Source organism: Camelina sativa, chromosome 7 (genome assembly GCF_000633955.1).
Source record: "Camelina sativa cultivar DH55 chromosome 7, Cs, whole genome shotgun sequence".
NCBI classification, from domain to species: domain Eukaryota; kingdom Viridiplantae; phylum Streptophyta; class Magnoliopsida; order Brassicales; family Brassicaceae; genus Camelina; species Camelina sativa.
Window position 1 is genome coordinate 16716104 of NC_025691.1, and position 15161 is coordinate 16731264.

At 38.0% G+C, this 15161-nt stretch overlaps 4 protein-coding genes across 6 annotated transcripts; 1 reads left to right on the forward strand and 3 right to left on the reverse strand.

Annotated features, from left to right (window-relative positions):
* LOC104701296 (agamous-like MADS-box protein AGL97) lies at window positions 4866-5772 on the reverse strand. Its single transcript, XM_010416945.2, has one exon. The coding sequence runs from the start codon at window positions 5434-5436 to the stop codon at window positions 4903-4905; it is 534 nt and encodes a 177-aa protein (XP_010415247.1). The 5' UTR covers window positions 5437-5772; the 3' UTR covers window positions 4866-4902.
* Window positions 6646-8390, reverse strand: LOC104701297. 3 transcript variants are annotated; one of them, XM_010416946.2, is made up of 3 exons: window positions 8295-8390; window positions 7570-7880; window positions 6646-6805 (listed from the first exon to the last, which is right to left on the reverse strand). In XM_010416946.2, exon 2 carries the CDS (start codon window positions 7868-7870, stop codon window positions 7580-7582), a length of 291 nt encoding a protein of 96 aa, XP_010415248.1. In that variant the 5' UTR covers window positions 7871-7880; window positions 8295-8390; the 3' UTR covers window positions 6646-6805; window positions 7570-7579. The 3 variants fall into 3 exon arrangements, with proteins under 3 accessions (XP_010415248.1, XP_019083217.1, XP_019083218.1); XM_019227672.1 differs by lacking the exon at window positions 6646-6805 and adding an exon at window positions 6958-6981; XM_019227673.1 differs by lacking the exon at window positions 6646-6805 and adding an exon at window positions 7004-7025.
* Window positions 9418-10793, forward strand: LOC104701298. The gene has a single exon (XM_010416947.2). The coding sequence runs from the start codon at window positions 9875-9877 to the stop codon at window positions 10568-10570; it is 696 nt and encodes a 231-aa protein (XP_010415249.1). The 5' UTR covers window positions 9418-9874; the 3' UTR covers window positions 10571-10793.
* On the reverse strand, window positions 10847-14523 carry LOC104701299. The gene is made up of 5 exons (XM_010416948.2): window positions 13666-14523; window positions 13455-13516; window positions 11855-13357; window positions 11670-11775; window positions 10847-11594 (listed from the first exon to the last, which is right to left on the reverse strand). The coding sequence occupies exons 1-5, from the start codon at window positions 13823-13825 to the stop codon at window positions 10975-10977; spliced, it is 2451 nt and encodes an 816-aa protein (XP_010415250.1). The 5' UTR covers window positions 13826-14523; the 3' UTR covers window positions 10847-10974.

Consider the following 15161-nt stretch of genomic DNA (forward strand, 5'->3'; position numbering starts at 1 on the left):
CATTGCGTGATCAGGACGTTCGACTGTTGGTAAAACCTGCAAGATCTAGAAATCGGTTGTACAAGGTACCTATGGAAACAGAGAACTCCAAGTGTCTACAGCTTATATCTTCGGGTAATTCAAGCAAGTGGCATTCTCGATTAGGACATATTGGAAGTGAAAGCATGAAGACAATGATAAAGCAGAAACTTGTCTTAGGAATGCCAAACCTTGAGGTTGAGAAGGAGGTTTGTGCATCATGCTTACTTGGTAAACAGGTGAGAAGAGTTTTTCCACAGTCAACATCGTTTCGAGCAACACATGTACTAGAGCTTATCCATGGGGATCTTTGTGGCCCTATTACTCCATCTACACTTTCTAGGAACCGGTATGTCTTTGTTCTGATAGATGATTGCTCACGCTACATGTGGACACTTCTTTTGAAAGAAAAAAGCGAAGCTTTTAGCAAGTTTAAAGTCTTCAAGGCAGCAGTTGAACAAGAGACAGGCATAAAAATAAAAACGTTTCGAACTGATCGAGGTGGTGAGTTCCTATCACATGAGTTTCAACGTTTTTGTGAAGAAGCTGGAATCAAAAGGCAGTTAACCGCACCTTATACACCTCAGCAGAATGGTGTAGTAGAACGACGAAATCAAACAGTGATGGAGATGACCAGGAGCCTCTTAAAGCATATGAATATGCCTAATTATCTATGGGGAGAAGCTATTATAGATACTACATATCTAATAAACAGAGTGGCTACTAGAGCACTTGTTAATCAAACCCCATATGAAGCATTTAAGGGAAAAAAGCCGAATGTGGAGCACCTCCGAGTATTTGGATGTATAAGCTATGCGAAGACAGAAGTTCAACACTTGAAGAAGCTTGACGATAGAACTAGAATGCTTGTGCACCTTGGAACTGAGCCAGGATCAAATGCTTATTGTTTGTTGGCTCCGGCAAGTCGAAGAATAACAGTGAGTAGAGATGTAGTTTTTGATGAAGAGAAGAGTTGGCGATGGTGTAATACAGGTAATGAAGATGTTGATGGTTCAGGAACGTTCATTCTTACCTTTGGAGCTTTTGGTAATAACTGTTTAAGAGAAGAAGGGAGTTTTGGAGAAACAGAGGAGCCTCGTGAACAGAGTCGGGAACAGAGTCGTGAACAGAGTCGGGAACAGAGTCGTGAACAGAGTCACAGTTCTGATAGAGAAGTAGAAGAAGATGAGTTTCCTGAAATAGAAAAGGACCTAGATCAAGATGATCATGAGGAGGCAGAGGATCAGAATCAAGAAGTACAAGAACCAAGATATCTTCAGGACTATATTCTATTTGCAGAAACAGAGGTCGAGCGTCTGCTGTTTGCACTCAATGAGGAGCCATGTGATTTTAATGAAGCTAAGAGTGAGGAAGTTTGGTTACAAGCGTGTCAAGAGAAATGTTCTCGATTATCAAGAATAATACATGGAATCTGGTCGATCTTCCTCTTGGAGCTAAGCCTATCGGTGTAAAGTGGGTATTTAAGATTAAACGCAATTCTAACAGAAGCATAAACAAGTACAAGGCACGGCTTGTGGCGAAGGGTTATGTGCAGCGTCATGGGATTGATTTTGATGAGGTGTTTTCTCCTGTAGCACGCATTGAAACAATTCGCTTTATCATCGCTCTAGCAGTCTCTAATGGATGGGAGATACATCATCTTGATGTAAAAACTGTGTTTCTTCATTGGGAGCTGAAAGAGGATGTTTATTTTAATCAGCCAGAAGGTTTTGTCATCCTAGGAAGTGAGGACAAATTCTACAAGTTAAATAAGGCCTTATACGGACTTCGACAAGCACCTAGAGCTTGGAACAATAAGCTGAATCAGATTCTCAAGGAGCTTAACTTCATGAAGTGTTCTAAGGAACCATCTATGTTTCATAAGCAAGAGAAGGAGCATCGTCTTATTGTGGCTGTGTACGTTGATGATCTCCTTGTCACAGGTTTGAGTCTTGAAGTAATCCTAGACTTTAAACGGCGAATGGCGTTGAAATTTGATATGAGTGACCTCGGTAAGCTTACGTACTACCTCGGCATTGAAGTTTCTCAATCCGACCTTGGTATTATTCTTACACAAGAAAGATATACTGACAAGATCCTGAGTGAAACTGGTATGGGAAAGTGTAATGCAGTTCATATACCCATGGACTTTGGTGTTAAGTTTTCTAAGGCTCAAGCTGAGAAGAGCATTGATGTTAAGGAGTATTGGAGAAAAATTGGATTTCTTTGTTACTTGATTCAGACTCGTCCTGATCTTGCGTACTCTGTTGGTGTTCTAAGTCGTTACATGCATGATCCCAAGGAGTCTCACAGTGCCGCGTTAAAACAGATACTGAGATATTTGCAGGGAACTCGTTCATACGGTCTTGTTTATAAGCGAGAGAAGAATGCTCGACTGGTCGGCTTCAATGACAGCAATCACAATGTGGACGAAGATGATGGTAGAAGTACAGATGGTCATGTCTTCTATCTGAATGAGTGTCCTATAACTTGGTGTTCTCAGAAGCTTGATACAGTGGCCCTATCGTCGTGCGAATCTGAATTTATGGCTGCTACGGAGGCGGCAAAGCAAGCGATCTGGTTACAAGAGATCCTAGGTGAAGTTACCGGAGAACCTTGTGAGAAAGTCTCGATTCTACTAGATAACAAGTCAGCAATAGCACTCACTAGGAACCCTTTTTTCCATGGTCGCAGCAAGCACATCCACAAGAGATATCATTTTATACGTGAGTGTGTAGAGAATGAACACGTGGAGGTGGAGCACATTTCTGGGGAGGAACAGAAAGCTGATATTCTAACCAAAGCTCTTTGTAGGATTAAATTTAAGGAGATGAGAGATCTTCTAGGAGTTCAAGATGTGTCAAAATGTGATTTCAAGCTTAAGGGGGAGAATGTTGGTTAAGCTTGAAGATAGCTTGGAGAGCAAGCTATCCCAATCCTACCAAGTTATGGAATATGATTATTTCTATTTAGGAGTCATCTAAATAATGTTAGTTTACCTATTGTGAAAAAGGAAATTAGTCTAGAGATCTCTCTATATAAAGAGTTGCCAAGGTGTGGTATACCTTTAAGAGTTTAAGAGAGAATAAGAGGGCTTTAGGTTTTGAGAGATTTTCCTAAAGATTAATAAAAGAGAGTAATTCTTTTAACTTTTTGTGTTCTTAAATTCTATAGAAGTCAGGGTAGCTGCAGCTAGGTTGATACAGCAGAAGTCAGACTCTTCCTCGTCGGAGTCTTCTACTCTTTTCTGCCCTTCTCTCATCTTTGGAGTCTTCTACTCTTTTTTTCTTGGAATTGGAATCATTAAAGAGATTACCTTTAAAGAAACAACAAAATACCAAGCTGTTCTCGTTACACACATTGGTTCTATATAGGTAATAGTTTTCTAAGTCTTAAGTGGAAGAAGTCGGATGTCTGGTGTGGTTGGTCGAGTGGAATGACATCTCTTCCAAGCGTGGTCGGTCAAGTGGGATGACATCCATTCCAAGTATGATGGATCGAGTGGGATGACATCCATTACAGGCGTTATGGATCGAGTGGGATACTGGTGCTTCTTCCTGGGAGCGCGTCCAAATCGCATGTCGGTCGAGTCGCACTGCTTCTCTCCTGGGAGCGTCGGTCGAGTCGCCTGTCTGGAGTCACATGACGTGAATCCTGGGGTTGTGTTGCTCGAGTCCAACGGTTTGATTCTTTTGTTGAGCGCTTGAATCGAGTGCACATCTTAGGCTCCATTCGGTTCAAACAGTCTGGACGTCTCCTAAACACCTGAAATACTCCAATATGCAAGATGTATGCAAAGATGATGCAAGAACTACCTAAACATACAAAGTGTATAAAAGAGACTAGAAAATGATTCAAAACAATCAGTTATCCTAGCTAAACACATGATAAATACATTCTAAGGAGAGACAAAATATAGACATATCAATTTTATACCTCATGTGTATACTTTTTCATTGGCTCTGGCTAATCCAAGATCTGCTATTTTGAGGGTCATTTGTTTTCCGGTCCATCAAGAGATTGTGAAGCTCAAGATCCCTGTAATGAAACCAAGAGAAAGTAACATCAGTGATCCATCTCCAAATGGGTTTTGCTTAAAAGCATTGTTCTCTCAAAAACAAAAGACAATGTTGTACCTATTGATGATATTGTGAAGGCTTATGAGAAAGAAGATGCAGAGCAGAAGAAGAAGAAAGGAGAAACTACTGCCACTACTAATGGAAATGAGTTATCCTCTGATTCGGATTAGGATTGTGTGATTTGGTTGTTGCCCTTTGGAGAGAGTTTAGTTTGGTTACATATGTAAATTACCTCTTGGTTACAAATGGAAACAAAGAGAGTACAATACTGAGAAAAATAACTTGAAAACAGACATATGCATCCATCCATCCATTCATCCAGAGAGCATCTAATGCATCTTCCTGTGCGCAGACAAAACAAACAGGTCAAAATTGAGTTACAACTTCTCTTACACAGCCAGCTATTCTAGTTTTAGTTATGCTAAAAGGAGGAAAAGACGGCGACAGATTCCAACCAAACACATCAGTAGTAGAAGAGGCGTACAAACTCATCAGATGAACAATATGCTTTGCTCCAGGCAATTATGCATTGCAAGTATGAAATTTCAGACATAGCCACAAAACAAAACATTTATACCAACAATGAATTGAATGATATAAACAGTAACGACATAAAAGGTTTTTACAATTTTGTTAAGAAGCTATTTTGCTCAAGTTCTAATGAATGAAACTTTATATAGTTAGATAGATATGATATAAATGTCATACATACAAGACAAACAAAGTTGTTCAAAGACATTCCAAACATACAAGCAAAATAATGCTAAGGCTAAGCGACCGGTTTTAGTTCGATCAATATCCCAAATCAATAGAGACAGTCATCATGCATCTCCATATCCTTCCATAGATCTTCAGGTTTCGTCACAAAATCAAATAATTGATCAACATCAAACTCTTGATTGCACCCATCAAAGCTCTCATGTAAACCGTCGTCATTCGCTAGGGTTTGTTCTTCATCAGTATTGTTTTGAAACCATTGGAGATTCACAGTTAAATCATTCATCTCCAAATTGTTCCATAGAACTTCAGATTCCGTCTCACTATCAAAGATTTGAGCATCAACATCAAGCTCTTCAATGAAGATCCCAACTAAATTGCTGTTGTAGGCAGAAACCGCTAGGGTTTGTTGTTCTTCAGTGTTGTTGTTGTAAAACCCTTGTACATTCACAGATACATCATCTACTTCAACGCACAGACTTGAAGAACAGGGTTGATGATCTAGGGTTTGCTGCTGATGACTTACGTGTGAACCACCCTTCTCCTTCTCCTTCTCCTCCACGTTCACACGATCTCTTTGCTTCTTTTGCAACTCCTTCAGATCGTGTAACATCTTCGTCATTAAATCAATCGCGGTACCCAATTCTTCCGCATTCTCTGAATCGGCGAGACTCTTGTCTTCCCACCAAAACTCTAACTTTTGATCATCATCCCGAGGAGGAGTTTGATCCGCGAGGAAAGCTGAAACAACACTGTCGACAAGTAGTCAAAAGAGTAGAAAGTGGCGTGTGAATTAGAAGAAACTGGAGTCGCTAAAATCGCAATATATGCGTCGGAGAGAAGACAAAGCTCGTGGATCTTTAATTACTCTCTATCTTCGCTATACCAATCTTCCTCTTCAACCCACCCACCCATTATTATGATGTGCTTTCTCAATTTCACAAAAAACGAGAACGAGACAACTCTGAGATTTTTTTTTTTGCGTGTTTGCAAAAGAATGAATGTGATTCTAATCATATATATATATAGAGACTTTAGCCTGAAGAAACTCAGCTTCTAATTAATCCTAGTTGTTTTCCATTTTCTGACTCCACTAATAAGTAATAAGTAATTAAAACGACTTGAGTAAAATTGTTTTCCTTTTTTTTTTTTCTAATTACACTCAAAAGTCTCCTGAGACCGAACCAAGGCTGGTTTGATTAAAAACCATCGATTTTTATTTCCTTTTTTTCCTGATAATCCCCTAATCGGTATTTTTCATTAACAAAATAAGTAAAAATTGTTTTCCTAGGTTTAAATTGTTTCCTTTTTCAATTGAAAAGTAAATTTACCATTTTAATAGGTTTAGTGTAAACATCTTAATTTTGTAGTTTTATAGCTGAATTTAAAACACATATGTAAACCAAAAGTAAACCGAATTTGTATTGCTAAAGTCCTAACTCTAAGTCTCTAACCTTTATTTACTTTTTCTAGGTTGGTGAAGCACCGTAGAAGTTTGAGAAGCATGCTACTCCGATTGCTAAGCAAGTGGTGACTCAAGCACTTGTATTGATCTACAAGGCAACAGAGAAAGCTCAGAGCTTTGTGAAAGAGGCTTGTACCGGTGGTCCCAAAGCTGCGTTTAACTTTGCTGCGACTAAGTACAAGTGTTTCGTTGTGATTTGGTTGTTGCCTTTAGAGAGTTTGGTTTGTTGGATTTGGTTACGTATTTAAATGATCTTAGGACCTCTGCTTTTCCTTTTTGTTCGATCACAAAACTTGGTTAAGTGTCTCATTTCTTGGTAGTGTGAAAAATGTGATGTGTGCGTTTCTATCATTTAAAACCAGAAGAGATTTTCAGCAACAAAACTTCATATTGATCATATTTCAGAAATTATTATTTCATATCAAAGATGGACAATCAAAACAACTTTACTAAAAACGCCAACAAGTATTCCTCTCTCATTCGTAAACGAGTCTTTGAGCTATTATTTGAGTTTGTACCAAGCTCCCTGATGAACAAATGGAAACAAAGGGCACACAATACTGAGAAAAATAGCTTGAAAACAGACATTTGCATCCATCAATCCAGAGAGCATAACAGACATATGCAAACAAAGACTAGACAAAACAAACAGGTCAAAAACTGAGTTTCAACTTCTCACACAGCAGCTAATTCTAGTTGTGCTTAGAGGAGACATTAATGAACTTGAAACTGTAAGGAGGAAAGCACTGCAGATTCCAAGCAAATATGTTTTAAGTACAAGAGGCGTATAGAATCATCAGAAGAACAATATATACTTTGCTCCAGGTAACTATGAACGTAAAGCAAAGACCAACAGAAAACATCTACCAACCCATCATCAATACCGCTTAGACCCTCAATTTGAAAGCGAGTGCAAACACTAATATTCACACCATTTCTAACAACCTAAGAAGTAAAATCATATATCAATATAGCTTAGACTCTCAAAGGTTCAATACATCAAACCAACACAAATCCCTCTACCAACCGAGACAAAAGCATATAAGAAACTTTTTGATTAGTCTGAAGATGAAGTATAATCATATATCAACCAACACACAATCCTCTATTGACAGAGACAAAACTGTCGATAAGTACCAAGTAAGACCACAAATTCTAAGAACAAATGTGAAGGAGAAAAGATGTACAAACTCGTCACTATGCTGGTGATCCAAGGATTCGTTAAGTCATATATTAAACCAACACAAATTCCTCTACCAACCGAGAGACAAAAGCATAGAAGAAACTCACCATTGTTTGATTAGTCTGAAGACGACGAAGAAGGAGGAGTGTAGTTGTCCTGAAGGAGATCATCATAAGGATCCCTTCGACCAGCAACCTGACTGATCTGAGGATCCCAACGAAGCTGAGCATTGTGACGCTCAAACGTCCAGAATCCATAAGGACGAATAGGTAACGCCCACATCTCCTTAATCTTCTTGCACCTCTCATGCATCTCATATATGTGTTCCCTTGCTTTCCTGTCTCTATTCTCTGGATTCTCCATTAACCTTAGCACCAAATTCTCCGCAAATTCCATTATGAAACCCATCTCTCTCTCACTGCAAAACTCAAAACACAGACCACTCACTCGCAATCGATTTCACCCCAATGTTAGGTTTTTTAAAAAATCAAATCCATAAATTAGGCTCTGTGACCTAAAATTACAAAAACCCATCTCGTTTCTATAATCAATGCTACTCAAAATCATACTACACACAATTCAATTTCACCCAGAAATTAGGGTTCCTATCAAATCAACGCAATTGATTTCCACAAATTGGGTTCTCTGACCTAAACATCACGGTACACTTCGGTTCCCATCTAGATCTAGGTTAAGGTTCTAGTTACATTACAGCAATTAGGGTCTCTTTTATATCATTCCTCCTGAGAGACGAGGATCGACACAAACCTAAGACTAAAGATCTACTTAAAGATCGATACTAAAACCATTTTGAGAATGAAATGGAACGTACCTTGAGATACGAAAACCAAAACATGAAATGAATGAAGAACAGAAGAAACAGAAATCTGATAGAGAAACAGAAACTGCGTGTTGTCTGTTACTTAGAATGAGGGAAACAAGACGTTGTTTTGTTCTGAAAACGCCACGCGGTTTTATGTGTCAAACCCCAAATATTACATCTCTAATTCTAATAAAGGTCTGTTTGACCAAAAAAAAAAAAAAAACCTAAAGGTCCGTTTTGCTCCGTTGGGTTTTTTGTTTCGATTTGACTAGGTATTCTACACAATGCTTGGTTATATACATAATAATTTTTATTAGATTTTCAAAATTTTGTTAAAATAAAATATTGTCTTTTTATTAGCAATAACATATAAAAATGTTTTTATTAAAATATAAATTTCAGAATTTTTTATACCAATGAGATATATGGCTTTTTTAATAGATAATACATACAAAATAAAGAAAGAAATATTAGACATCCATCCAAAAAGAGGTCCATCAATTTTTCAGGCCTATTATTAAAACTAAAGAAAAGCAATTTTTTATTTAGGATTTTTTGTGTGGCCGTCCTGAAAGATATAGAGTTGCGCGAGAGAGAGTTGGCTTCGAGAATAGAATCTTAAGATGTTCCGCGAGTGATAATTTTTGCTGAAGTCATTAAAATTTCCGCCGAAAAGGAATCAACAAAGGATTCAAAGACGAAGGTCCCAACGAAGAAGAAAGTACCAAAGATAAAAATACCAAAGAAGAAGGTCTCCAAAAAGGTACTTAGTACTTTGTTGAAACGGTTCTGTTTAAAACAATGGCGATGTTTACTCTATTTCAAGCGGCTTACTTGTTGATATGCTTTGGGATCACGTGAACTGATAGAATAAAATTGTTTTTAGGTTCCAGATGGTAGTGAATCTGGTGGTATTAGTGGTTCAAACTCTTACAATACATATGAAATATAACAATAGAGATGATAATCCAATATAGATAATAGAGATGAATTTTTTAAAATAAGAACAATGTAAAATATATCATGTAGTATCTAAAATTAAAATTTAACATTAAAATTTAATAATTATATTTTAAAATTGAAAACAAACAAACGAAAAATGATTTAAGGTATTATAGAAGAAAATGAGAGAAGTGAAAGAGAATGAGAAAATGTGAAAATGAGAGGTAAAAGATTAATAGTTAAATCTTGAATTTGAAACACATATGTTAATAGCTAAATCCTGAATTTGAAACACATATGTTAACCAACTAAACAAAAAGAAAACCGAATTTTGCACGGCTCTCTCTATATATAATAGAATTTTTGCTTTCTTCGGTGGATATTTTTTTATATACTGATTTTCTAACAAGTTCAACTAAACCAAATCAAATTATTGTGTACCAAATATGCATAATTATTTCTTTAAACCGATCCGGTCAACGATCAATTAAAATAAGACCGTTTAGAAAGGGTAAAATCGTCAGTACAACAAAACATTTAGGAGCCTCTCCTCTTTGTTTTCAATCAGACCGTTACGAATCAAAAAAAGCAAATTTCAATTTGATAAAAAGTTTCAAACTTTGTGAGGAAGAAGACGAACCCAAGCGATGGACGACACAATCTCAAACCCTAGTATGGAACCTCTGTTGTTTTCTATCGATACAATGTCCGGAACGCAACAAAAACTCAAGCTTTTGGTTGATAACGGCGATTACGGATTCGAGAGAGGACCTAGGTACGGAGAGTACGCGAGGCTACGAGAATCGAAGCTTCGGATGAAACGAGACTTCGAGAAGATTCTGAAAGAAGAGCAAATTAGATTTGGGTTAAGAGAAGATGACGAAATCAGGGTTTTGCCGGAGAAGAAGACGACGAGGTTTGGGTTTAATCCGAGTTTGAATCAGAGGAAAGCAGCAACGACGTCGTCGTCTTCTTCGTTGGCTCAATCGGTTCCTGATTTCTCTGTTATGATTCGTAAAGAGAATCGTAGACCGGTTAATTCGAATTTGCTTCCTCGGAGAACAGAGCTTACTCCACCGCCGGTTAAGAGTCGAAACGCCGCCGTTTTCGCCGGATCTGCGTTGAGAGGAAGTGTCTCAGCGAGTGCTGGTGAGAAGAAAGGTATTGGGATGATGATGCGTAAAAGCTACGCGACTGTTGAAGATCTTAAGAAAGTTTCCATGGCTGCTGCTTCTGCCATTAACGGCGGCGGCGGAGGAGGAAGGAAATCGATTGGCGGCGGAGGAAGGAAATCAATTGGTGGTGGTGGTCGGACTATTCTAGGTTACAGACAAATTTACTGATTCTTCTGTTCTTGTTTGTGTCCAAAAATCTTAACATTTGTGGCTTAAAGTTTGGTTTTCTGTCTTTCTACGATTTCTCTATTCTTTTGTGGGTTTTGATTGATGAAAGATTAGTCCTTTTTCAGATTTTTTGGTTGTGAGATTGAAGATTTGTATTAGGGAAGTGAATCCACATCTCTGTTCAGATTCAGATATATAAAAAAGCTTTGGTTTTTGGAACCAATCATTGTTTTGTTAGAAGAGGAACATCTTCAGTTTGTATAAACACGGGAACAATGATACAACTTTGCGTAGTTATCAGAAAAGCTAAAAAAAAAACATACATTGATCAGTATCGTTGGATAGCATAACGAATGGTGAAATTACACATACTATTTTGACGAAACAATAGATCGTTGTTGGTTCTAGAAGAGATCAGTTGTTAACTCTCCCACCAAACACTTAAGTATTTCATAAGCAATCTCTGATTCGACTCCAAATAAATGGGTTTCAACATCCATCCATTTCTCCATCTCGATACCAATAACGTCATCCGTACTAATCCGAGCCAAACTTCCCCACTTTGGAACTTCTTCAAGAACACTACGTATCAACTCGTCAGGTTTAGCAATCAAAGGCTTTAATCCTCCACAAGAAATGTTTCTTGTTTCCAAGTGTTCAATCATAGCATCCACAAGGAACCCTCCGGTTAGTCCAGGGAGATTGACTAGATGATCAGAACGAGCTGCGTAGATCATGAGTTCATCGAAGAGTTCTGGACCGATGATGTATTCTTGTGTAGTTGTAGTACCAACCAATAGCTCAGTGTGGATTATGACTTCTCTTGCAACTGTGAATCTCTGCTGCGTTAGAATGAGACCCGTGTTGCTTAAACAGCGCAGGACGTTTGAGATATGGCTGACAAGATTGGCGAGCACTTGATAATTACTACCGCTTTCTGAGTTCTTGAATGAAGTCGCAGAGTCTTCAAGAATGTCCCAATCAGGTTCTGTAACCTCTAGAGGTAGCCTCATCTGTCCTGGAACTACAAATCATAACACCAGTTTCAGGTTTCAAATACAAGAACTAGACTTTTTCTTTGCAGAAATCAATTTCGTACCTGAGATATTGTCAAAACTATTAGAAAAGCAACTCTCATTGGAGAAAGATGCATCAAGTACAGAACCTGGGCTCGTGTATTCACTGTATGTTGTTTTGCATTTCCTCTGCAGCAAAACAAGAAGCATTATGAATAAAAGATGAGAATTACTAGAATGTAAAGTCCTTGCAGATCAATACACGTACCCGATATGCTGTGTCTGCGTAAGGCATATCGATATCTCTATTATACCGCTGCTCCAAAGCTAAAGAAGATAGCAATTCATGGAGGATCAAAGATGCTGGTTTATTGGGCAAAGCACTTCCTCCCACAGCATTATCATCATCTTCTTGAGAAGCCAAGTCTTTCAACTTTTGCTGAATCATCCCCAGAGTACCTACATCAAGATGTGGCCTCGTAAACAATGTTCTTGGACTTCTTTCCCCCATCTGATGTGGAACACGTTTCCTCTCATTGCTTCTACATCCTTGGCTATAGTTTCTACGAGGGGAACAACCAGGTTTCAATGGAGAAAATGCTGTTTCATTGCTACCGTTGGGGACATTACTACATGCACAAGAGCTCTCACCATCTGATCTTCTCTGCAATGGACTCATAAAGCTACTTCCTCGTTCGTGACCACTATCGCAAGCTAGTCTTCTCTTCCGCGCTGGACTACTTAATCCTGATCTATTACAAGACTCCTCAGCAAATTTTTTCTGGAGCTTCAAATCAGAGTGATGATTCCTACTAGGTGAAGCTCTACTCATGGCTATAAAGTCCTTCTCTTTACAGTTTATTGCATTTGCAGGTAAAGAACAACCTCTTTTGCTTTGTAAGGTAAAACATCTAGCTTCTGGAGGAAACCTTTCCCTCTGCAACACCTTCCCACTGAAATCATATCGGGAGCGGTGTAGTGTATTGTCTTTAGCAGGAAGAGAGACAGATGATGATTCTTCATTTCTCCAAAACACATTTCTTTTACTCCGTTGAAAAGGAGATGATTCAGACACACATGGCATGTTCTTTACTGTTTCTTCAGCTACAGAACTTGAACCATTCACATCAACCAAACTGCTACCACATGCTTTACAAGAAGCAACACTATTGTTATAATAACCACGTTGAAACTCAGGTAAAACAACAACTTCAGCTAGTTCTTTCGCTGCATTGTCACATCTTCTAACACCTGAAGAACCAGGATAAGCAATAGCGCATTTGGCATTTCTCTTCCCAGGTTCCAAAATCCTAGTAGCAGCATCAATTAACCTAGAACTCCTCCTATTAAGCCTCGGGCTTCTAACAGGTGAAGCAAGTTTCTGATGCTGATGATGACTGCTATTATTATACTGATGATGTTTCCTAACTCGAGTCAAAACGTTCTTAATCTGCAACGCTTCAGAACCAAACTTCTTAACCGCAACACGCCTATCACAAACTCCTGCTGTTCTTTGCATCTTTTGTGGTCTTAACTTATCAAAACCATTCTCTTCTTCTTCATCATCTTCTCCTAACCCACCAAACAAATCACATCTATCGTTATCTTGAATCTTCAGTTTCTTCTTACTCTTCCCTTTGTCTCTATGATTAGATGGCATTGATTCAAGCCCCATTAAACGTGCTACTAAACTAGGAGATCTCATATCATGCTTTTTAATCTCCCCAACTTCATTCCGATTTGGAAAACTTCCTCTGTTCTCATCATCAATCTATCAATCAGTTCAATCAACAGTAGTATTAGTTCGCTGTAAACAACTCAATCAAACTAAAAGATATAAACTTTTGACAAAAGTGAGAAACATTCACCAGATTTAGCTTAGATTTGAGTATTTTGTCATTGCCTCCAAACCGCTTGGAAACTTGTTTCCCTGCCACAGACATAAACTTGTTCAATACACACACTAACTCAAGAACATCCATTTTCAGACACAACCTGAGACAGAGAAAGAGAGAGAGACAGAACCAGAGCAGAGAAACAGAGAGACAAAGAGACAGTGAGAGAGAGAGAGAGACAAACCAGGAAGGAGGGTTTTGCGAGAGAAGAGCTTCTTTTTAGCAAATCTTCGGTTCCAATCAAAGAGCTGAAAGAAAACACCGACGCAGCCACCGAGACGACTAGGCCGTTTCTCAGTTATGGCCGCACACGGCGCCGTGGTCTCCTGTAACTCACCCGTCATCAAGAAGACTATAAACAAAGAAACCCTAACAAACCCACAAAAGTTCAGAGAGATCTCAAACACTGTAATGAAGGAGACACATTGCCTCAAAATCCCAAGACTTTTATCATAAAATCAAGAACGAAGCAAAGACACACAGAAAAAAAAGAACAAAATAATGATTCTTTAATAGAAAAAGTCACTCAGCTTTTGTGAATTTTGGGGAATCTCTCAGTGAGATGATGAATGTACAACAACACCAATACAACATTATCAATATAGCTTTTAGTTACGAGATTAAGGAAAGAAAGAAGACAGTTGGAAATGAAGAAAACGACAAATGGTACAGTGGAAGAAGAAAGAAACTGAAGAATCATTACATTTATAGCTTTTTAGGAAGAAGGAAAGGAAAAAGTTTTTTGAGTCAAGAATTGAGAACTCAACGGGTAATATTCGCAATTGGGACTTGGGGGAGAGGAGTTAGAATGAATAAAAAAGTGAAAGGAGACAAAAGCAAAACGATAGTGACGAGAAGTGATTGAAAGAGAGATGAAGGGGAGGAGATTAGAGAGAGAGAGAGACAGAGACTTGTTGTGTAAAAAAATTATAAGTACTGTGATTCTCTTCTGTTGTCACTCACTGGCGGTGAAAGGGGCTCGAGAGAGATTGTTACAGAAGAGAGAGAGAAGCATGCGCACAAAAGGTTAAGTAGCTGATACAAGTAGGACTAGAGAAAGTTTAAAGAGCTTCTCGAGGCGAAAAAGAAAGAGAAACATATAGGCAAAAGATCAAATTGTTTTTTTTTTTTCTTTTTCTTTATTACTATGTATTTTAGACGTCCAGACGGGGTCGGTTATTGAATCGGTTCACTGAATTTTAAAGAAAAGAATGTCAAACAAATCATCAACTTTCAAATTTCGAAAGAAAAAAACATGAACTTTCAAAATATCATTTAAATCTCAAATTTTCCGTTGATTTTTCAATAAAATAGCTAAGTTTAATTGACCCAGCCATTTAAGGCTTCACATTAAATTTTTATTAAAATTACAATAGCGGAACTAATTTCCGTTAACACTAAAACGAGAAATGGTTTAGTGCTTTTGATTTAAAGTTTTTGAGTAACAATATCACTTTATGCGTTTCTTTATTGGTTAACTAAACAATGTAGCTCAGTTGGATATGGCTACATGGAAAACTTTTTTAAGGTAACGGGTTCGAATACCAATTTTTTTTTAAGGTTTATTTTTTAAAAAACGACGTCGTTTTAGTGTTAACGGAAGTTAGCTCCGCTATTGTGATTTTAACAGACATTTAACGTGATGCCTTAAATGGATGGGTCAATGAAACTTAGCTATTT

What these genes read in the sequence shown, in the direction of transcription:
- LOC104701299 (XM_010416948.2), bottom strand. Translation starts at nt 13,825, where the DNA reads ATGACGGGTGAGTTACAGGAGACCACGGCGCCGTGTGCGGCCATAACT. An exon ending in TCGCAAAACCCTCCTTCCTG is followed by an intron (nt 13,517 to 13,665) that starts GTTTGTCTCTCT and finishes TGTCTGTGGCAG; the next exon opens with GGAAACAAGTTTCCAAGCGG. An exon ending in TAGTTTTGACAATATCTCAG is followed by an intron (nt 11,595 to 11,669) that starts GTACGAAATTGA and finishes TATGATTTGTAG; the next exon opens with TTCCAGGACAGATGAGGCTA.
- LOC104701296 (XM_010416945.2), bottom strand. Translation starts at nt 5,436, where the DNA reads ATGACGAAGATGTTACACGATCTGAAGGAGTTGCAAAAGAAGCAAAGA.
- LOC104701298 (XM_010416947.2), top strand. Translation starts at nt 9,875, where the DNA reads ATGGACGACACAATCTCAAACCCTAGTATGGAACCTCTGTTGTTTTCT.
- LOC104701297 (XM_010416946.2), bottom strand. Translation starts at nt 7,870, where the DNA reads ATGGGTTTCATAATGGAATTTGCGGAGAATTTGGTGCTAAGGTTAATG.